Source organism: Camelus bactrianus, chromosome 6, assembly GCF_048773025.1.
Source record: "Camelus bactrianus isolate YW-2024 breed Bactrian camel chromosome 6, ASM4877302v1, whole genome shotgun sequence".
In the NCBI taxonomy this organism is placed as follows: Eukaryota; Metazoa; Chordata; class Mammalia; order Artiodactyla; family Camelidae; genus Camelus; species Camelus bactrianus.
The window spans coordinates 57,153,891-57,177,329 of record NC_133544.1 but is presented as its reverse complement, the minus strand read 5'-3'; the positions used below and the strand labels follow the sequence as shown (position 1 = coordinate 57,177,329).

The 23,439-nt window shown below is 38.3% G+C and overlaps 1 protein-coding gene across 7 annotated transcripts in view; it reads left to right on the top strand.

The window, feature by feature from the left end:
• AP4S1 (adaptor related protein complex 4 subunit sigma 1) overlaps window positions 1-23,439 on the top strand; it is a 38,795-nt gene that overhangs the window by 11,098 nt on the left and 4,258 nt on the right. For 2 of the 7 annotated variants that reach the window (XM_045522662.2, XM_074365691.1), the window contains exons 2-6: window positions 11,581-11,787; window positions 14,245-14,331; window positions 15,345-15,413; window positions 19,911-19,993; window positions 22,303-22,455. In XM_045522662.2, the coding sequence (XP_045378618.1) occupies window positions 11,650-11,787; window positions 14,245-14,331; window positions 15,345-15,413; window positions 19,911-19,993; window positions 22,303-22,455 (530 nt within the window). In that variant the 5' untranslated portion in view covers window positions 11,581-11,649. Of the gene's footprint in view, window positions 1-3,596; window positions 3,712-11,580; window positions 11,788-14,244; window positions 14,332-15,344; window positions 15,414-19,783; window positions 19,994-22,302; window positions 22,456-23,439 lie in introns of all 7 variants that reach the window. The other 5 variants (XM_074365692.1, XR_006727688.2, XM_010963016.3 and 2 more) reach the window with 5 other exon arrangements.

The window sequence follows — 23,439 nt, the reverse complement described above, 5'->3', positions numbered from 1 at the left end:
AATGACTTTAGATAAAGATCTGAGGGTCACATGAAGGTTTAGAAAGTTTTCAAATATACTGCTAGAAAAACGGTAGACAGGACTATTAAGGTTTATTCTCAAAGTGTTTTCATAATTTTTCCACAAAATTGGTAGCTTCAGGATTCCTACAAATCCTGCTTTTGATTTGAATTTAACATTTTTAATGTTTTAATTATTCTTAAACTATTCAAGTAAAATAAGCAGCACATATACAAATGTGTTTAATGTGAAATTAATCAAATGTGGCTGAAATATTTCTTGAGTGACCCAAGGATTGAACAGAAAGTAAAAGTCTCAGCTGAAGCTACTGAAAAATGTATTCTGAATCATAAAGAAGAAATACAGAGAGAGAGATGGGGAGCAGGAAGGAGAAAGGATGGAAGGAAAGGCAGGTGGGTGACAGGTTTCTTGAAGTCAGATTTCAGTATCTTAGAACATCAGTAGGGAGAATCTGCAACCTACACTGGGGAGAAGGATGAGGAGGGAAGACAGGGAATCTGTTGAGTGCTTTATATTTCCTTTATCTCTTTTAGTTCCTGTGAAGCAGCTGTCATTATTCCCAGATGACAGATGAGAAAACTGAATTATTGTAGGATTCTACTAAATTCAGAAGCAAAGAAACAAAACTGTTTTAGTGTATAAAAAAAGAATGCATAACATATTACAGACTCTGAGGGAGGAGCTCCAAATTAGGTGCAAATCTGCTACTGACGAGTATTATTTCCTCTTATTTAAGGATGGAGAGATTTAGAAACAGCTGAATAACTCTGAGGCCCATGGAATGAATCAATCTGGTGTGGCAGTTGCTGTTTCCATGTTTCCTGGATTAGGCCATACTGATTAGAGGTTCTCAGCACATCCATTTTGAAAGACAGTACATATTTTAAAGAGTGTGGCATTTAGAAATGCCACAATAAATGAAACAATAGCTTCATTATTCAAAGTAAACATTTATGTTTCAGTTGGATAATTTTGTAAAATTATGTAATGCAGTTTAGTATTTTTAAAACAAACTCTGTGTGTGTGTATGACACAAAAAGTAACACATCTCTTAAAACTTGGGAAAGAAAGCAAAAATAGAGAATAAAAATTGTCCCTAATCCTACCATCCCCATTTAAGCAAAATACATTTTTGTATAACTCCTTCTGTTTCTGCTTATTGTAGAGGCTCTGAACTTTGTATAATGTACATGTACAGTGAGTTTTTGTAAATTTGCAAAGTTATGCAAATAAATCCAGTGTTAGAAGATTTTCATTATCCCAAAGAGAACCCCCATCAGCGTTTTCCCCCAAATCTCTCTCTCCTGGCCCTAACTATTAATATATTTTCTATCTCTATAGATTAGCCTTCTCTGTACATTTCTTATTAATAGAATCATGCAATAGGTATTATTTTGCATCTGCCTTCTTTTAACATAATATTTTAAAAGTTTACCCATTTTGTAGCATATAGCAGTATTTTCTTCTCATTTATTGCTGAATAGTTTTCCATTGTATGTAGATGTACCACCTTTTTTTAAGTCCATTCATTATCTAGTAGACATTTGTTTCATTTCTGCTTTTTGTTTATTAAGAGTAATGCTTTTATGAACATTCATGTACAAGTCATTTTTGTGGACTTTCTCTTCTCTATATATTTAGAAGTAGAGGAAGGCATAAGCTCAGTGATAGAGCCCATGCCTAGCATGCATGAGGGGCTGGGTTCAATCCCCAGTACTGCCATTAAAATAAGTAAATAAATAAATAAACCTAATTACCAACTGCTCCCTCCCCCCCCAAAAAAGAAAAACCAAACAAAAGAAGTAGAATTGCTGGATAATATGGTAAATTTATCTTTAACTTTTTAAGAAACTGCCAAATTGTTTTCCAAAGTGGCTGTAACATTTGCATTCCCACCAGCACTGTATGAGTGTTCCAGTGTCTTCACATCCTGGCCAGCACTTGTTATTTACTGCATTTTTGATTATAGCCATTCAAGTGGGTGTGAAGTGTGTCTTGTGGTTTTAATTTTCATTTTCCTAAGGATTAATGATGTTGAACATCTTTTCATGTGCTTACTAGCCATTCACATATCCTCTTTGTTCAAATGTATTTTCAGATCCATTGTTCATTTTTTAATTGTGATGCATATCTTCCTATTAAGTCTTTTATATATTCTGGATGCAAGTCCTTTATCAGATCTATGATTTGCAAATAATTTCTCCCAGTCTGTGATTTTTCATTTTCTTAATGTGTCTTTTAAGGTGCAAGTTTTTCAATCTGAAAAAAAAAAAACAAAACTTTTTCAATTTGATAAAATCCAGTTTATCATTTTTTTTTTCCTGTTGTGGATTGTGCTTTTAGTCTTAAATCTGTTTTTTCTAAAAGTTTTGTAGTTTTACCTCTTACCTTTAGGTCTATGATCTATCTTGAGTTAATTTTTGTGTATGGTGTGACATAGAGGTCTAAATACATTGTTGTAATTTCTTGAGGGGAAATGAAACATTCTCGTCAGCTACTGGTAAATCCTTGACAAAAGAATGATTCACTGCCTCCTGGAAATGTCATTGCATTCCAATACAAGAGCAACTTTGAGAGAGACCACCTGGGGCCATGAGGGTGGGGCTGCTACACCAGCCAGCCAGATCAGCTGGACAAACCTGAGAATCTGGGGTGACATGTCAAACCCGATTGCCCTCTCATGACCAGAGGAAAGAAATCCATAATACCTGTGTTTCTGTTTACTCTGTTCCCTTACTGTCTTGTACCTAGTAAGCATTCAGTTGGTGTTATTTGATATAATTTGATATGCAGAAAGGTGAACTTCATGATCTTGTAGGTGTGTACTTAAATGAACAACACTTTGATGCCTCTGAGTATGGTCCCTGCCCCAGAGCAATGAATCAGATTTTTTATTTTAATACTCTCTGTAAATGATTTATGTGCTCATTAAGTTTGATTAGCACTGGTTTGTAGTAGAACAAACTACAGCCTGCAGACCAAATCCAGTTGGTGACTATTTTTGTAAGTAAAGTTTTATTGGAACACAGCTGCATCCATTTCTTTATGTATTATTTGCATCATGTGTGGCTGCTTTCATCCTGCAGTGGCGGAGTGGTTGAGTAGTTGAGAAAGGGACCACGTGGCCCCCAAAGCCTAAAATATTACCTGGCCCTTTTCAGAAAAACTTTGCCAACTCCTGGATCTGAGAAAAAAAAGTTCCCAAATGGTGATAACGTGGTAGAAAGATGTGGTTCAAGATGTTATCTGGGTCAAAACAGAGCCTGACAAAAGGATAGACTAAGCCACTTACAGAACGTATACATTTAAACACATATGTACACCTCATCTGGTAAAATTAGCATGACTCTTAGCTAAAAGAAAATAAGAAAGACTGAAGTATAATCAGTGAGAATGTTAATAAAAATGAACCTCATACCTAAAAATCTGTATTATAGTGATAATTAAGATGCTTAAGCATCTTATATAACCAAATATAACTAAATACACACCAACAAACTCTCTTCACTTGGATACAAATATTTATACATCTCTTTTTTTATTTTAATACACTTTTTATTTGGAATAATTTTTAGATTTGTAAAAGAGTTGCAAAGATAGTACAGAGGATTTCTGAATACCCTCACCCACCTCCCCTAACGTGACCGTCTCACATTACCGTGGTACATGTGTCAACTCTGAAAAAACAACGTGAGTAGCATTATTATTAACTAAACTCAGACTATTCACAGTTTTTCATTCATGTCCATTTCTGTTCTATGGTCTCCTACAGGACACCATGGCATGTGATCATCACTGTCTCCTTTATCTTCTCTGACCTGTGATAGTTTCTCTTGCTTTCCTTGTTTTTCATGACTTTGACAGTTTGGCCAGATATTTTTTAGAATGTCCTTTAATATGGGTTTGCCTAATGTATTTTCTCATGATTAGAATGAGTGAAGTACCCTTCTCATCATGTCCTATCAGGGGGACATGACATCATTGATCTTCACCGGGTTAAGGTGGTGTGTGCCAGGTTTTGTGTTGTGAAGTTACTATTTTCCATTCCCATCCTCTGTCCTTTGGAAGTGAGTCACTAGGTTCAGCTAACCCTTACATGTATGGGGGGGATTGAGATTTCCCTCCTGGAGGAGAGAGTATCAATATATATATTTGGGATGCTTCTGCCCCATTTATTTATTTGCTTGTTTGTTTATTCAATCATGTAGTTATATCAGTATGTACTAATGTATATTTTATATTTTCCATTATAATCCAGTACTATGTTATTTATTGTTCAGCTCTTTCTGGCTTTGGCTATTGGGAGCTCTTCCAGATTGTCTGGTCTGTCTGTCACTTTTTAACAGCTTTATCGTGGTAAAATTTGTATACCATAAACTTCACCCATTTAAAGAGCACAATTTAATGGCTTTTATATACTCACGTATTTGTGCAACCATCACCACAACCCCACATTTCTTAGACCTTACCCTCCAACCCCATCCTCTGGCAACTCTTTATCAGTTTTCTATGTCTATAGATTTGCCTATGTTTGACACTTCATATAAATGGAGTCATATAACATGTCATCCTTGTGACTAGCTTCTTTCACTTAACAGTGTTTTCAAAGTTCATCTGTTTGGTCTCTTTTTCTTTTTGTTTGTTTATTTGTTTGTTTCTTGTTTTTGCATGATTTCTGTCTGGTCTCTTTTTATTCGGATGTTCCTTCTACACAGTTGTAATCCATGTGGATAAATTTTGTGTTCTGATCTGGTGACTTAACATTATTTAACTTACATTTTTCCATTCTTTTCATGCTCTGCATATTTTTTAAATGGTTAAATGACCTCAACTTGGTGTTCATCTAACTTTGTTCTAAGTTTGTAGTGTCTGGGCTTTTTTCATTTTTCACTATTATAGATAATGTTGCTATTAACATTTTCATGCATATGGACTTTTTTTTTTTTTTTTACATATGGACTTTTAATTATATTTTAGGGTAGAGTCCCAAGACTGAAGTGCTTGAGCTAAAAAGTAGAATCATTTTCCTAATTTTTTCTTGCTTGCTACCAGGTTACACTGTAGAAAATTTATAACAAATTAAGGGACCACTAACAATATATACATATACATATCTGTTTCCTTATACAGACTTACCTACTTTTTTTCTAGTTTAATACACATAAAGGGAGGAAATGAAAGAAGTCAGCATACTTTATTTAATCTTTGCCACCACTGTGTAAGTTAGCTGTTACTCCCAATTGACAGTGCAAGAGCTGAGTGCCAAAGGCCCTTGGAGTTACAGCCAAAGGGCAGATACCAAAGGTCAAGTTGTGAAAGACTGCAGAAATCCAAACCATTTCATTAAGAACTGAGCCCAGAGAAGGATTGGAAGCCAAGGCACTAAATCAAGGGGACAAAGACCCAGGGAAGCCTGAGCTAAATTGGTTCAACAGGAGGTCCTTTTGATGAATTCCAGAATACATCTCCTTAGTGCCCTTTTATAGGATCCAGCCAGAGCTTTGTATGTGGACCAGGTTCATTTAAAGGTACCAGGAGAGGACAGACACTAACTAAACTAGCCTCTTGACATTTTAGAGTTTATCGATCACATTTATGTTTAAAAAATAAAGTTGCTACAGATGTATGCATATTTACATGTAAATGTATAGGAAAGGTCTAGAAGGATATGCACTGAACATATTTAAAAACATTCGTTAAATCTTTAGTAGGATGAACAGGATTTGTGCCAGGAGTTGGGGTACCAGAGCATTTTATAAGTCCACTCTGTTTGAATACTTAGGTAATTTTTTTTAAAGGAGTATTTATTGCTTAAAAAAAAAAACCTTTCATTCTTACAACAAACATTTATCAGATGCTCACTATATACTAGGCACTGTGCAATTATCTGAAGTAAGATATAGACCCTACCCAGAAGTTCATTGGCTAGTATAGTATCTTTCAAACTTTGGGTCACAGTCCTCTAGCAGAATCTGAAATGAAAAACCAGTGGGTTATTTTGGATTATAATCCAAAGTATAAAATAAAATATCCATGAGTCCATACTGATATAAATAGTTGAATAAATAAATAAATAATGGGGTAGAGGAGACAGATCTCCTGTGCAGCAGAATTTCAAATAATTTTATGTAGATACTCCTACCTCAAGGAAACTGAACATAATCCCCTACCCCTTAAATGTAGGCTACACATAATTAGTTTCTTCCAAAGGTTACAATATAGAAAGGGAGGGAAGAAGAGTAATTTCACAGTAAAGAAACCTGACCAAAACTACCTCATCCGGGTGACCAAGGTTAGAATCAGCAGTGATAAGTCATGCTGATAGTATGTGCCCTTGAAACGATGTGATGAAAATGGCGCTTGACCTCTGTTGTCTTCTTCCCAGAAACCCATAAACCAGTCTAATCATGAGAAAAACATACAAATCCCAGTAGAGGGACATTTTATAAAATACCTGATTAGTGTTCTTTAAAACTGTCAAAGTCATCAAAAACAAGGGAAGTGTGAGAAACTATCAGAGCCAAGTGAATGTCTCCAAGGACACGTGATGGTTATATGTAATGTGGTATCTTAGACTGGCTCCTATAACTGAAGAAGAACGTTTGGTAAAATGTAAGGAAATCTGAATAAAGTATAGTCTTCAGTTAACAATAAGGTGTTAAATCATTAATTGTAACATATGTACAATACTAAGATACTGATAATAGGGGAAAATGGGTGTGGGGTATATGAGAACACTATACTGTCTTTGCAGTTTTTTCTATAAATCTAAAACTGTTCTAAAAACTAAAATCTACGAGTTTTTAAAAAATCAGTGGGCCAAAACTAGCATTTTCCTTCAGTATTTTATTATGACGATTTTTAAATATACTGCAACGTTGAGAAGAACTTCACATTGAATTCCCATATACTCATCACCTAGATTCTACCAATAATGTTTTACTATGTAGTAGCCCATCCCTCAGTATCTGTGGAGAATTGGTTCCAGGACCCCCACAGATACCAAAATCCATGGATGCTAAAGTCCCTAATGTAAAGTGGTGTAGTATTTGCATATAATCTGCACACATCCTTCCCTATGTGTTGAAATAATTTAAAGTAAGGTAGAGATAACTCTAGACTACTTATACCTAATACATACCTAATAATGTAAATGCTATGTAAATAGTTGCCAGTGAACAGCATATTCAAGTTTTGCTTTTTGGAATTTCTGAAATTTTTTTCCAAATTTTTTCAATCTGTGGTTGGTTGAATCCGTGGATGCAAATCCCACAGATCTGGAGGGCCAACTGTACTTTATCATACATCTAACCATCCATCCATCCGTCTACCCATCCATTAATTTATCTTAGTTTTCTGGTGCATTTCAAAGTAAATTATAAACATCAGTACATTTCCCCCAAATACTAATGTATATCATTAACTAGAATATTAATTTATTTTTATGTAAATTTTATATATGATAAATGCATGAATCAATGTACATTTGGTGACTTTTGAAAAATCTGTACACCTGTGTAACCCTTCACAATGGCAGTTTTTACAAAATGAAAGGTCATAGAAAATGCTAGAGTACCAAACATAAAGTATGGCAGGTATTATTTTATGAACTTATTTTCAGATATGTATGTACCTGTATACTGGGTCACCATGTAAAATATATCACAATGTAAAACACATCACCGTAAAAAAGTGAAAATCACTGTCTGGTAGGTGAGCTAGGAATGTAATCAAATAATGATTACTCAGGGTGACAGGTTTTTAAGATACAGTGATAGGTTCAAAGAAAGGATAGCCAACTTTTTGTGTTTAGAAAGAGGGATTGGGATAGGCAGGAAAGGCTTCTCTGAAGAAAAGGTGATAGATATATTATCATAATGACATGGGCTGACGCTTGCTTAGCCCTCATTTCATGCCAACTGCTAAACACTGTCCCAAGAACATTACATATACTAACTCCTCTACTCTTCTAGAAGGTAAGTACTGATACCATTCCCATTGTACCTCAGACTGAGTACAGAAAGATTAAGTAATTTGCCCAGGATCATAGGGCTAATGAGTAGTAGAGCCAAACACAGTCAAGGTCTAGTTCATACTTTTGACTACTACACTCTATGAGTACTATAATTTCCTTGGTGGAAATTTGCTTTTTAACTGGGGGGATTTTATTTCAGTCACTTTCATGGGGCCAAAAAAGAAGTTTTCTCTGATATCAGCTGTTTGTGTGTGTGTGTGTGTGTGTATGTGTGTGTGTGTGTGTGTTTTACAACATTACGATTCTGGAGTACGTAAAAATCATTTAGAGCTAGAAAGGATATTAGCCATCATCAGATACCATTTACATTTCTAGAAACTTCATGCTCTACTGTTTTCATGTAGTCAATGGTTTGGCATTTTCCAAATTAATTGTGCGGCAGCATTAGAAAAGATAATATTGAATTGGCCATTCCCAAAGCTACCAGAAGTTGATGCTTATTAGACTTAAACGAACATTTAATGACACCACTACACTGAGTAAGGCAGAAACAATGTGATGGATTAAAGACAGCATTATATTATGAGTCAGGAGACAAGAATTCAGGACTTCACTCTACATCTCAGATTACCGGTTTTCCCATCTGCAGTATGAAGGGAGTGCACATCAGAGATGACAGAGACAAGGTGCGTATGTTACCACACCCTACCTCCCAACCCACAACTGACATTACTAATTATTCATGGCATCGTTTTGTTCTGAACCTGAAAGCAGCTTCAGAATCCTGCCCAACACAGTGCTCAAAGCAGTTAGTACAGTTAACCACAGCTGACACCCAAGTTGAAATCTATTTGTCATCTTTGGATGTGACAACCTATAAAGACTCTTCCAGCTCCAACTCCCAGAAATACACCATTAGAAATATGAAAACTGTGCCCAGTTCAGCATCTACTTCAGTCTTCCAGTCTCTCTTTTCTCTAAGCGTTACATTTACACCATGTAGGGTGCTGGGATGTTGATTTGTTCGTATTCTCCAGTGAATCCACCAGCCTCGCCAGCCTCAGCCTTTAGGCATCCTAGCACCCTTTGTGTAATGCCAGTGAAGTTTCCTTTCTTTATTCTTCCTTGATTTTTCATGCACATTCACACAAGTTCTTGGGTGTGGAATCGCCTAATTTGCAGTCAAAATATCTTCCCCAACCTGTGTGTTGTTGAATGTAAAGAGTTTATTAACAGCGGAAGTTCATACCTGCTCCCTGACCACTCCCAGTGCTTGTTTAAGCATATTCCTTCTTATTGCCCTACCTCAGTTTTATTTATTTGATCTCCCTCCTCCCCAATAATTAGTAATCAGGATAGGTGCTTAAGGCATTCATCTTCATTTCTCAAACATGTACCTGTCTCTGAGCCTCCACATTGTATATTTTGCTGTTGTGTATTTTATAACAGAAATAGTTTACAGTTTTGCTTCTTCACTTGATTACACTATGTAATCCTATTGTTATAAATTGTGTAATCGTTCATGAGAATGCAAAAAGAAATGATGTATTCAGGTCTTCAGATGCCTTCAGTACTATTTTCAAGACTTGCATCCTAATGAGAATCAGTTCAGCACGTCCTTGTTTGTCATCCTTGCTCTTGAGGTCAGTGGGAAGGAACGCTGTGCTTGTAAGGTGGAAACCAATTTGAGCCCTTGGTGTAGCATCTCATTGGGATCATTTTACATCTCATTTTACCACTTAATGCGACCAGGGCATTTAAAGGCAAAGATTTGGCCATGGGTACCTTTGAGAAAATATTTTTTTCTTTTACCTCACAGTTGCAATCCAGGGTACAGTAGTTTCTAACTTTCATAAAGATGGTTTTAAAATAACTTTGCTGAAAGAGAATAAAAGAAAGGATGGTGATCTTAATTTATTAGTCACCTGCCGTAATTTACTGGCAAGAACTTGTAAGGAGAATAAAAGCAGTATTTAATACCAAATGATTAAACAACACAGAGTGTGTTGCAATCCCGCCTACGGTTGTGAGTTTATCTTCCTGGAAAAGAGAGTGAATGACCACGGGCCTTCCCCATGGCACAGCTGTCATATCCCCGGCTGCGCTGGTCTAGATGACATCCTTTTCTGCACACTGAATGAACAGGGCAGCCCAGGCTTTGCCAGGCTAGATCTGGCTCTATCCAGCTCTTCATGTGTGGAATTGTTATGAGGTAACAACTGTCCGAAAGGGTTTAGGAAACAAAGAGATGAGCTAAGAGGGCAAAAAATAATATAAACCTTAGTTCAAAGATTATCCCGTAATCTGTTACAATTTTTCTGTCAAGTTATTCCAGCTTTTAAAAGTTCACTTGGGAACTATCATTAACCTTGATATTTTGCACTGATTTTCACAGATATTGCAAAATGTGAATATGATATTATAAGATAAGCCTGAGAGGCAGCTCTGATGCCTGTGATGAAAGGAGAACTGGCCATTGGTCAACATTGGGCTCTTTTGCACTGCTTATTTCAAAAGCTACCTTAAATACAAGAGGAACGAACATGAGAGTCAATTCAACTGAGCTGGAAATAAAGCCACTAGCAGGAACCCCCGGATGATGAGAAGGAGTGGAGTAGGGGTATTATGCATCTGCTCATGTGCTTGGCCTCTGAGCTGCATCTCACCCCCGGCACATAGTAATCCAGGGACGTGGGTGCCTTAACATCCATAAACTTTAATTCACTTGTCTTTAAAGTGGGGCTAACAGAAGCCCCTGCCTCAGCGAATTGTGAGAACTAAATAATGTATGTAAATTGCTCAGGATAGGAACTTATAGGACTTTTTCTAAGGTGTCATTGGAGGACTTTGACAAATAGTTGACATTACTACTGCTTCCACCACCAAGGAAAGAAAAGCTTCACTACAGATCTTGTCCCCATTATCCATAAAATAAAGTTCATATTCCTTAGCATGACTTTTAAAGCCAGTTTGATCCTATGTGAACAGCTCCATTTTCTGTGACCATTCTTGCTGCCCCCTGAACTGCAACCAAAGTGAACTTCCCAGAGCTTTCAGACTTGTGTTCTCTGCCTCAGAGTCACTCCCTCTGGATCATTCTTCAAGATCTTGCTTAAAGACCCCTTCTCTGGGAAGCCATTCCTGACTCTCCTGTGGTGCTCCTTGTCCCTCCGTAGTATGCACCATAGATGTATACCTGTCTCACTTGTAACTCACCACCTCGCACTGCTGCTCCTTGTTTAGCTATCCAGCACCTTTGCTACGTGTACTGAGCAGAAGAGCAGAAATCATTACTTCTTCATAACTGTATTCTTTCTCCTGGTGCTTGACACATGGTTGGCGTCCAGCGAGATGGATGAACTAATCAAATGAATATGACTAGAAGTACTGTGGATACTCAAAAATGTTTTGGAGGATAGGTTATAAAAATGAATCTTCAGTTATTTATTAAAACCTCACGTAGTTCATAGGAGTGGAGGCTGGTGTTATCAGAAGACTGTATTTACTTCTGATTCATCTCTGAAACACGTTTAGTATGATTCTTAACACGTCTGATCTTGCCTTTCTGTTCTTTCATTCTTCAGGTTCTGGTTACAGCCACCCCTTGCCGTAACTTTTGAACTATATTTGGAAAAATACTGGCCAGAAAAAAAATGATAAAATTCTTCCTCATGGTGAATAAACAAGGGCAGACCCGACTTTCTAAGTACTATGAACATGTGGAGATTAATAAGCGTACACTTCTGGAAACAGAAGTCATAAAGAGCTGTCTCTCTCGATCCAATGAACAAGTAAGTTTCTGATTCTCTCTTTTATCTCTGCATTCAACTCAGCAGTGGCAGATCTGTTATTACTGAGTCCCAAGGGCCATCGGTTTATTTGAACTACATTCTTTCAATAGCTATTAGAGAAAATAACAAATGAAGTGAAACGAAGACGGAAGCATAGCTCTCTTTACGTCCCCTTAAGGAAAATAAAAACAAAGAAAACCAGGAAAAGTCTTGGGTTCGTATTTAGGTCAGCATATTTGTCTCAGTGCATTTTGGAAGTGGCAGTTCAAATTTACTCCTGCTAATAGATACAGCTTCTTTTCTTGCTCATATGGAGTGAACCCTTGGAACTCTTAGGAGTGCCTGTAGCAGATGGCTTTCTTTCTTTAAGCCAAAAGATGAAGGTCAGATGACCAGTACAGAGGTGAATACTCAAGACCCACTTTGTGCCAGGGGATAATAACATGATTCTCATATGGAGTGCAGTTTTCTTTTTTTTTCCTGCTTACCATTTTTGTAAATTTACCACCAACATACTACTGGAACGAGTAATTTAAAGACAAACCAAACTTGATTTAAACTTGTCTTACTATATAATGTAGATAGGAGAAATAGAAGTTAAAAGTTCATATGAAACAGCAGATCTATCCATTCTGCCCAAATTGAGGCTAAATTAAATCATTGAAATCATAATAAATAGGAATTTTTAAAGCTGAGTCTATTTTTACAAAGGACTTTAATTGGAGAATTACTTAACCCAGGCCCTAAACTTGGAATCCTTTGGAAATCACTGAGCAAATGAAGGCAAAATCAGAAAGCTTGTTTAAATCACCCATTAATTTTGCCAGTGCTCCATTTCACCAGGTATGCAGAAAGGCGGCCTGTGGGAACCACTGGTAGGTCATAAAATGTTAAGCTACAGCAGTGCTCAGAAGTTACGCATTGGAGCTGTGTTTCCCTTGGCTTCTAAATTGATTTTCCAGTCGGAACATCTCAGAGTCCTCTTTGAATTACTACTTCGGCCTGCCTTGGCACACACTGCTTTATGTAGTTGTCAAAAGGAAACAGAAACTATTAAAGGGCTGTGTTAATAGCCACATACTTTAAGTAAAGGTAAACAAAGTGCAGAAGCATTTCTGTTTGAATTTTCCTACAGAGTGCAGGCACTCCACAATTTCAAACACTGTTTTCACTGTTACCCTCTGAAATATATGCTTTGGAATGAATATACTGTTAGATATTTTTGAAGCATTCTGAATTATCTTGGATTTTAAAGGAAACCCACTGGGCTTTTGGCATAATCAGGCCCCAAAGTAACATAATCTCAGCTTCATTTTTATTTTATCCATAAAGGTGCTTTGATACTTTTTTTTTTTTTTAATGTCAGAAACACCTGAGAGGCATTGAAAAATGTTCCTCAGTTCTTTCAGTTAGGTTGTTTCCTTGAAAGATCTGACTGAGCAGAAATTGTACTGGCTCTACAGTGAGCCAAAAGCTGCAGAACGGTCCTGTACTTATTACCTTTATCCTAATTTCAAATAAAAGCCTCAAATCCTTCCATCATACAGATTGTTGAATGGCTTTCCCACGGAAGAAATTCTATAATCAAAACTTGCAGCTTCATTCCCAGGTGCATCCGAGTGCCCGAGAGCAACATATCCCAGTGCAGAAAGTCATCCAGTTGTTGCTCAATCACTTTTGATCAAGCACACCCAAAAGCACAAAGGAAGGGCAGCCCTTCCTTCAGCCCGCTGTCCAATTCCTGTCCACCCAGTGCCCTCCCCTCCACGTTTGAACAGTGGCTTTAGGAGAGAGATGCATGGGAAGGGAATTGTTTTTGCCACAAGTCAGTAGCGGTAAGCTAGTTATTACTTTATATAGAGCAATGTTTACAGTGGGAGATTTTTGTCTAGTATCTGCCGCATATATGCCATCTTTAAATAATTTATAAAAGAGCCTGCATTGATTCTTTTCATGGGTCTAGAAAAAAGAAACAAAGGTTTTTTGTTTTTTTTTTTTTTTTGCATGTGTGTATGCTCCGTATATTTGGCTCTTCAATGGCTATCAAATAGTGCAAAACGGAATCTCTAATTGTGTCCAAAAGAGCCCAGAGGAGATGGAAAGAAGAAAATCTCTTTATTGTGATAGCTTATTTCCATGTTGGAGGCAGTTTAAAATGCTGATTATTTAGTAACTTTTTCTTTGCCTGCTGGGTTCCACACAGAGCCAAGCAAAGGAATGAGGAGTACAGGTGGGAACCCATGTGAACACTCAGACTTTTTTCCAAGACCACTTCTCCACTTTCCACTAGAGACTATTGGGAGAATGCAGCCAACAAAAATTGTGTAACATTTTAATGTTGTATGTTTCTAGGAATGTGTTGACAGATACTCAAATCAGGACCTAGAAATTATGCATGCCATTTTGAAGAAATTCCTGTCAACCATAGGAATTAACATATAATTGTGTTTTGTTTAGTGCTCTTTCATTGAATATAAGGATTTCAAGCTGATATATCGGCAGTATGCGGCTCTCTTCATTGTGGTTGGAGTTAATGACACTGAGGTAAGATAACAGAAGAGCCGATAGAAAATGCAAGAAAATTAGGAATAACAGTCTGGATTTTATTCCTCCTTAAGAATTATCTTGACTCTTTTGAAGGATCTTGGTTTTCATCAAGACTGGGGAAAGCTGTGTGGAAGAGATAAATGTAGGGTTTTTCTTGGATTAGTTGAGCAGTTTGTGGAGAAACACAGAACCACAGATTGCCCTCCTCGAGACCAAGCAGTACCAGTGCCCTGCCCTTGTTCTGTGTGGTGCAGAGGGGCTGCTTAGCCAAGTAGAGAGGCCAGTCAGCTGTGGCATTAAACAGAGGCTGACACATCAGAAGCCAGAGCAAACTATGAATATGACTGTGTTATGATTACATCTTATCAGATTTAGTTCACCTTCTCAGAAATGTCAGTCCCAGATGAATAGCACCTTTGGCCGTGGAATCCCTGAAAGGGTATTTAAGATCTAAAATACTTTGAAATCTCAGTTGATTTGGTTTTTTCTCCATGAACCAAACTTTGAGATGGTTTCTCCACTTCACAGAAGGAAAAGTGATGACATGAAGACCCTGAAAAGTTGCCTCAGCCAGTTTGTGATGAAGGCAGGGAGTAGAGCTCAGAACTCTAGACACTAGACTCAGTCTGGATTCTGTTCAGCTAGATTCATCATGGACTTTGAAAAAAAATCTTAAGCAGGAGGAGGGTATAGCTCAGTAGTAGAGCACATGCTTAGCATGCACAAAATCCTGAATTCAATCTCTAGTACCTCCACTAAAAAAATAAGATAGATAAATAAATAGATAAACAAACAAACACACCTAATTACCTTCCCACCTCAAATAAATTTTAAAAATGTGAGAGGTTAAGTTTCTACACTTCCCCTATTGATAAGCTTCTTTTAAACAAGTAAGCCATAGACCTACTCTGAATATTTGTCTGTAGGAAGCTGCTTTGCTCACATTCTCAGTTTACCAAGCCACAGGGGTCATACTAAAACTGATTGCACCCTTCCTTTTTTTATTTCAGAACGAGATGGCAATTTATGAATTCATCCATAACTTTGTGGAAGTTTTAGATGAGTACTTCAGCCGAGTGGTAAGTCTAATGACTGAAAAATGGTTTTCGTCCTCAGCCCTATTCCCAGAACAAGTCTATATATAAAAAAAAAAAATGAGTTAATACAGAGCTTTCATGTGTAAAAGTTAAAATTCAAATGATGCCAGATCTTCTTTACCTTTCCTTCTGGCTCATCCAAAGTGTTAGAAACCTGCATGTGCTTTAGGTCTTTATAATGAACCAGTTCTACAAGACTAAGAACCTCTTGTGTCTTTCTCTCCATTAAGGTATTTTGTGACCTAACTTGCTCTCTCTTTTCTTCTTTCTTCTGCTTTCCCTCCTAAGATACCAGGACCCTTTTTAGTTTAAGAATTATTTCCATCCAAACCCTTGCTTTGAGGGTCAAAACCAATCCCCCTTGAGGAGTACGAGTTCTTTCCAACAGTCCTTTATTTTTAACAGCTGTATTGAAATGTAATTTAATAACATACAATTCACCCATTTAAAGTGTATAGTGTTCAGTATTTACACAGAGTTGTGTAGCCATCACCACAATCAATTTTAAAATATTTCATCACCCCAAAAAGAAACACCATACCCACTAGCATTTCTCGCCCAGTTATCTGCTCCACCTGCTCCAGGCCCTAAGTAATCAGTAATCTACTTTCTGTCTCTATAAGTTTGCCTAGTCTAGATATTTTATATAAATAGAATTGTATGATATGTAGTCTTTTGTGACTGGCTTTGTTTTTTAGCGTTAAGTTTTCAAGATTATGGTGATCTCGTAGATGTATCAGTACTTCGTTCCTTTTCATTGCTGAATAATAGTCTACTTTATGGATATATCACATTGTGTTAATCCATTTTTCAGTTAATGGACATTGGGGTTTTTTTTTTTGGCTATTATGAATAATGCTTCTATAAACATTTGTGTACACATTTTTTGTGTGGAATCATGTTTTCAGTTCTCTTGGGTAATATACCTAGGAGGTGAATTACGTTTATAATTTTGATGACTGTCAAACTGTTTTCCAAAGGGGCTAATGATTTAAATTCCCACCAGCAGTGTATGAGTGTTCTAGTTCTCCACATCCTCACCAAACCTTGTTATTATGTGTCTTTTTGATTATAGCCATCCCAGTCGGTATAAAGTAGTACAGAGGCCAATAAATTGTGATTTTGATTTGCATTACTCTAGTGGATAACAATATTGAGCATCTTTTCATGTGTTCATTGGCCATCTGTATATCTTCTTTGGAGAGATGTCTGTTCCAGTCTTTGCCCATTTTTCAGTTGTGTTATTTGTCTTGTTATTGTTGTGTTGTAAGAGTTCTTGATATATTTTTAGTACAAATCTCTTATCAGAAATAATTTGAAAATATTTTCTCCTTTCAGTGGTTTTCTTCTCACTTTCTTGATGGTGTCCTTTGAAGATCAATAGTTTTTAATCTTGATGCAGTTAAATTATTTTCTCTTTTGTTGCTTATTGTTTTGGGTGTCATGTCTAAAAAGGCTTTCCCTAACCTGAGGTCACGAAGATTTACTCCTATGTGTTCTTCTTCTCTTTTTTCCCAACTCAGACTTTATCTATTTCAATGTTATATTTGTTCTTTATATACATTATAGTTTTAGCTCCTACATTTAGGTCTTTGATCCATTTTGAGTAATTTTTGAGTATTTTCAAAGTTGAGATCTAACTTCATTCTTTTGCGTGTAAATAATCAATTGTCCCAATACCAGCTGTTGAAAAGACTATGCTTTCCCCCTATTGAATTGTCTTGGCACCAACGCCAAAAATCAATTGACCATAAATGTAAGGCTTTATTTCTGGACTTTCAGTTCTGTTCTCATGATCTATATGCTTATCCTTCTGCCAGTTCCACACTATTTGATTATCAGCTTTGCAGTTAGTTTGAAATCTAACGGTCTTCTAAAACAGAATCAGTGAAGATGTCTTACTCTGCTGCCAAAGGCCTTCTGGAGACTTGGTTAGACATTGTTGAGGAGTCATAGTCGCACAAGCTGATTTTTCAGAATTGTTTTGTTTATTTCATTTTGCTTTTAAATAAAAGGATTAGGAAGGAACTGTTTTCAAGCTGCTTCCTCTTGAGGCAGTGAGTGGAATCAGATCCATAATTAGCAATACTGAATGTACTGAAGCCCGCTAAGGGCAAAACTCCTAATGCCAGAAGTGAAGTTCAACAAACTCGTTCCTTATGGGACAGTCAACTAGCCTGTCTTCATTGCCTTAGTACAGTTGTTCTCCAAGTGTTGTTCCTGGACCAGCAGCACAAGGATCACCTGGGAACTTGTAGAAGTATAAATTATTGTCCTGTCTCAAACTGTTGAATTAGAAGCTGGGTTGGGGCACAGCAGTCTGTGTTTTCACAAGCCTTCCAAGTGATTCTGAGGCATGCTTAAGTTTGAAAACCACTGCCCTAATGCATGAGGCTGGTTGTCAGCTGTTTCCTGATTCAGCGGTTGGAGCTGGGAAGCTGCCTAGTGGCCTGCCACATGCTAGTGCTTCTGGCGAGGAAGAGATTGGTGTCCTCTCAATCTGAAAGGGGGCAAGAGGGAGGGCCATTCCAGAGACCAGCCTTGAGGGGAGAGGGGACATTGAGGCCAGCTATAAATCCATCTTCTTATTGGTTGCTTGGAGAGAGCACCATAGACCAGTGCTGTCCCGTAGAACTTTCTACAGTGATAGAAATGCTCTGTATCTGTACCAAGAGCCACATACACGTTGCTCTTGAATACTTGAAATGTGATTAGTGGAAGTAAGGAATTGGAATTTTAATTTTATTCCACTTTAACTAACTTAAATTGCCACATGAGGCGGGTGGTTACCGTACTGGCCAGCATAGCTCCGGTTATATCTCGGGTTTATCTGCTGACAACTACTCTCTTAAGGCAGACTGGTTCCAAGTCAGGGTCTATGATTCAGAGCTGGCATGATTAGTCACTTTAAGGGAACACCTACCAAGAAGAATATAATTTCCCAAAATAGCACTGTTTTAAACCTGGGAGAATACAGTGTGGGTACAGGCACTATCATTGCCAAGGCTTTTAAAATTATTATATTCGGTAAGTGAGAATAAATAGCAACTTGCTGAATTCTAGCTGTTATTCTCAGGAGAGAGTTGGTGACCACAAAAACCACAGAAGTTAAGATTAGAATTTAATTTAAGCCAGACGATTATACGGGACTTGGATAGTACTAAGGGATGGCCCGGTTTAGGATGACTGTAGCAAAAAAGAAGAGAAAGAGGAGGGAAAAGAGTACAATGGGAAAGAAATGGAATCTGCCCCACTAAAGAGAATGCCTTGTCATCTAAGATTTATTTTTAGGTTTGTGAGTTTTAAACATTCTTTCTGGGGCTATTTTTAATCTTAGATTTTCCAAATCTTAAATTTGGAAATCAGTCTCATGCTGTCTGGGCTGAAAGAAGCATCTCAGCATCACGTTTCAAAACAAAAAGCCAGCTCAGTTAGCTTCAAAAGAGGCAGTTTTGAGGGGGGAGGGTATGGCTCAGTGGTAGAGCGCATGCTTAGCATGCACGAGGTCCTGGATTCAATCCCCAATATCTCCATTAAAAGAAGAAAACTAATTACCTACCCCTACCAAAAAAAAAAAAAAAAAAAAAAAAAGAGGCAGTTTTGCAAGAGATGAGGGCTGTAACTGTTGAGGAAGTGGGATCAGGATTCTCAGAGGTGCTCTTGGTAAACCGTAGGTCCTTTCAAATGTGAATTTAATGTTTCATTTCATTTTTTTCTCCCTCTATAAGTTTTTCATGTCATAAATATCTATGTTCACTGGAAAAAATTTAAAATACATATGAGCAAAAAGAAAGGGCAGATCATCAGTTAAAATACTACTTATTGACACATACTATTAGGTACATTTGCTTTTAGGCTGTATGTATTTTTCTATATCTAACTATATCTGTATCTCTCTCTACTTATATGTGTATGTTCCAGGGATAATGCTGTATATGCCATTTTATAACTTGCTTTTTTATTTAACAATATGTCAGTACTTATGTATCTATGTCATCATTGTGGATTTGCTATAATTTATTTAACTAGTTCCCCCTTGATAGACACTTAGCTTGTTTTCGGTCATTTGCTACTATAGATAACATTACCCTGAATATCCTATCACACATCATTATGCCATTATCTAATTATTTCCTGAGGACGAACTTCTAGAAGTAAACCTGATGGATTCAAACTGTGTGCACATTATGAAGTTTTTTGATATACATATCAAATTACCTATCATCTGTAAAGGTTAAATTAGTTTATCCCCTCTACCTTCTAAAGGTGAATTGTTCTAGCCTATAAAAGTTCTCCAACTGCAGCGTATTTTTTTTAAATCACTCTCCCGAACTCGGCCTTCCTGTGCTCAGGTTTCTCCATCCAGAGCAGCCTCGCCCATCTGCTTTCAGGCTGGCGACCAGAGCAGCGGCTGCCTGTGCTAAGTGCGTTGTGTCCCAGTGTCTCCTTCTCATCCTTGGACTCTTTTCTCTTTTCCAGAGTGAATTAGATGTATCCTTTTTTCATTGCTATGAGCCAAGTTTTCCACAGTACTTGGCAAAGCACAGGCCAGTCCGGATCAGGTAAGTGCCATGGGGCAGCGAAACAATTCTGCAGAATCCAGAACCCGGAAGGCTGATCAGCCACAGCTCTGACATGCAGGTCAGAGGTGCAGGTGCTTTGCAGAAACCCTCTGCCCTTCTTCACAAAGACGATTCTTGTATTTTTCCAACAGGGCAATGCTGTGGTATAGTTAATAATAACTGTTGTATATTCATTTAACTTACACATATGGAGTAGACTTTTTCAGAATTTAAATAACACAGCCAGAAAGTGTGTGGTCCTCCTAGAGAGAATGGATTTGCATGGCTCCAGGTATAAATCTCCAGAAATTCCCCACATGATCAGAATAAGGCCTGCAGGGATGATGAAATGGAGGGTTACAGAAACTGCCTGGCTTGTATTCATTTCCTTTTATAGCAAAGGAAGCTCTCCTTTTCTTCTCTTCTCCCTTTTAAATCAAAGTATCCAAGGGCGCCAACAGCAAGGGCGATTTGCTTAGAGTACCGCAGGCCTGTGGATTTTGGCAGGAGCCCCCGGCTTTGTGTGAGTGCACTGAGGGCAAGCTGTCTTTAAAGTTAATTTACTTCAGAAATCTGCTCACCACTTGAAAGCAATAAATAGAAGGGTCCTTTGAGAAAACATCAGGCTGGAATCTAAAATAGTAACGATAATAATAATAAATATATGTTAATTACAACATATTTATATTGATGTGTATATATACACATACACATATTTGTGTGTGTATAGACATACACACGTACACATTAGACACCTATGCCCAGAGCCAGTATGCCAGTGTATTCTGGGGAAATGGCCTTTTACCTTTGACTACTGATGGAGAATGTCATGTTGATAAACTTCATCTGCAGGCTGTATTTGGAAACCTCTTTAAATTGACTGGGGAAATGTGAGTGCCCTCTAGTGGTGAGTGACCTAAATCTATGGTTCTTTTGACCTAGGAGGCCCAAGACCAGGCTGTATATTAGGGTGTATTTTTATTCAGGTTGAACGTTCCATTTTAACTAAGCCCTTTAAAGCAATTCAAAATAAATCTTTTACTCCTTATACAGAGAAATAAGAACGATGACTTTTGATTTTAAAAGTCATCAGGAAAATAGCAAAAGCTAATAGACAATTCGCCGGGAGTATGGACACCCAGTTCTGCTTTTAGTCCTGCCACCAACTAGCGGTGTGCATTGGACAAGACACATAACACCCCTATCGGAGGATGACAGAATTAAACTAGAAGGGACTTACCACTCCCTCAGCCTTAGTATTTCATGTTGCCATGACTCTAGGTAACTGAGCTGAGTTATCTTACACCTAGAACAGGATGAGAGAGTCTTGCAAGTTTAGATATTATATTCAGATATTCTCTGAATTAGATATTCAGAGAATTAAAGTGAATAAGATATAATAGGATGTATATCTTAACTGGACTGGTTGTGTTGATGTGTCTTGTGTGTTGACTGGGTGTTTATTAGTAGAGATGGGCTTGTCCTTGTACCCCTCTAGTGTATAGCATAGGTCCAGGTAATTAGCTTCAGCATTCCTGTTTGAATTTAATTTTCACACCAGAGCACACAATTTCTACTTTGCCCCTCATTTTTCTTAGCTTCATTTTTGCCTTCCCTTCCTCTCTGACCAACTTACATATTTAATCTCCTTAGGAGTTAGTTAGGCATATCCATCTGACAGATTAGGAATTTTGCATCACTCAGAGAAGGAACTAAATCTCTCCAGACCTGGAAGCATATGTCTCTGCTCTAGGTGTAATTTCACGTGGCCCCCCAGTGGTCAGAAGTGCAGCAGGTGGCAGGGCAGGGAGGCCTGGGGCCCCTCTCTTCTACTGACATTCTTGAAGTGTTTCTACTCTGGGCCACCTGAAAAAAATCAAATTAAAAACCCATGACTCTGTTCTGCCTCATCCATAGTTCTGTTTAACTATAATGTTAAAGAAGTCCAGGGAAGACTTCTACACACAAGTTTCTTAACGTGTGGCGTCAGTTTCCTGCCCCCTCTGTGTAGGGCCCCAGACATCCCGCATCCCTGCTCTGGTAGTATGTAACCAGGAACCTGCCGGAGCTGCTGACGTTGTGCAGGAAAGCTTCCCTATACAAGCCTTTCAAGCCTTGAAAGGCTGAAAACCAGCAGCTGGCATAATTGCAATTATGTGGTGAGCAGATTTCTGGAGCCGATTCTCCCAACACTCAGAGCACATAACCTTTGTGTCTGCTAAGACCTAAGAATGGGGCAGTTTTCCCAAGCCTGCAGGGTTAGACGTTGGGAAATAAAATGCACCACTTAACATTTCTCCCCGATACAGGCTTGTTCTACTTCTAGTAAAACTAACGTCGCAGAGCAAGACAGATCGGATATTAAAAAGAAACAACCTAAGCACAAGAAATCAGGACGGAAATCCTGGCTTGTTGAAAGCCCTCCTGCTCAGTGGAAACTTTCTGCCGAAGTGTAGTGTCAGGTAGGGCAGCCTGCGCCAGTGGGGCCAAGCACATCAATGACCTAAATCACTCGTGTGTGCGGGGAAGAAGCTCCCGTACCTTCTTCACGGTCCACGCCACTCAAGGGACCGAAATAATGCTTGAGGACTTCTGTAGGGAAAGTTCGTCCTCCCTCATACTTTGGGAGACTTAGATAAGACTTCCACAAATTAAGATAGTTTTTAGGAACCAACTGACGAGCTCCTCAAAGTGCACTCAGCTCTGGAGCCCCAGGTTTGCTGAATTCTCCAGATGATTCCTCATTCAAAGGAGCAGTCTCCCCCACTTCTGCTAAATAGTCGGGATGGCACCAATGAATAGCGCCGTTCAGATGTCCAACTCCTTCTCGATTCCATGCACACATACTGTGTGTGAAGGTACCAGATACCTGAACACCCCTTTGTGGTATTTGGTGCCTTACAGAGGCTTAAAGACGTGGTTTATTTTGGCTAGAGTGGAATGCAGCAGGACTGCCTTAGACCTGCACAACCAGGGTCCCCTTCCTGAGCCCTGTACTGTACAGACCCCACTCTGGCTCTCCCTCAGCAACACCCTTCTCCATGGGGTAGGGATGCTCATCCAGAGGCTGCAGGGCCCCCCATCCACTTCTTGACCACTCTCTAGCTTCCTGGGTCCCCAGAATTTACCAGGCACCCTGAAGTCTGTTGCCAAGGCCTGTGCAGGCCTCTCTCCCACCCCCACCACCGGATGGAGGGTAGGAATGATAGAGAGGCTGGGATGGTAACGAGGATATTACACATACATTCGTGGGAAGAAAAGCCAGGAACAGGCTGGGGTCCCTTGTCTTGTGCCCCCTCCCCCACAAATGTAGGTCTAGAATCCAGAATGTTTTCTTCATTCAAAATTATCTTTAAAAAAATCTTTAGCAACTTCATCTTTTTATTTTATGAGCCTGAGCAGTTAGTTCTAGAACCTTAAAGCTCATGTGGGTGATGTGAAAAACG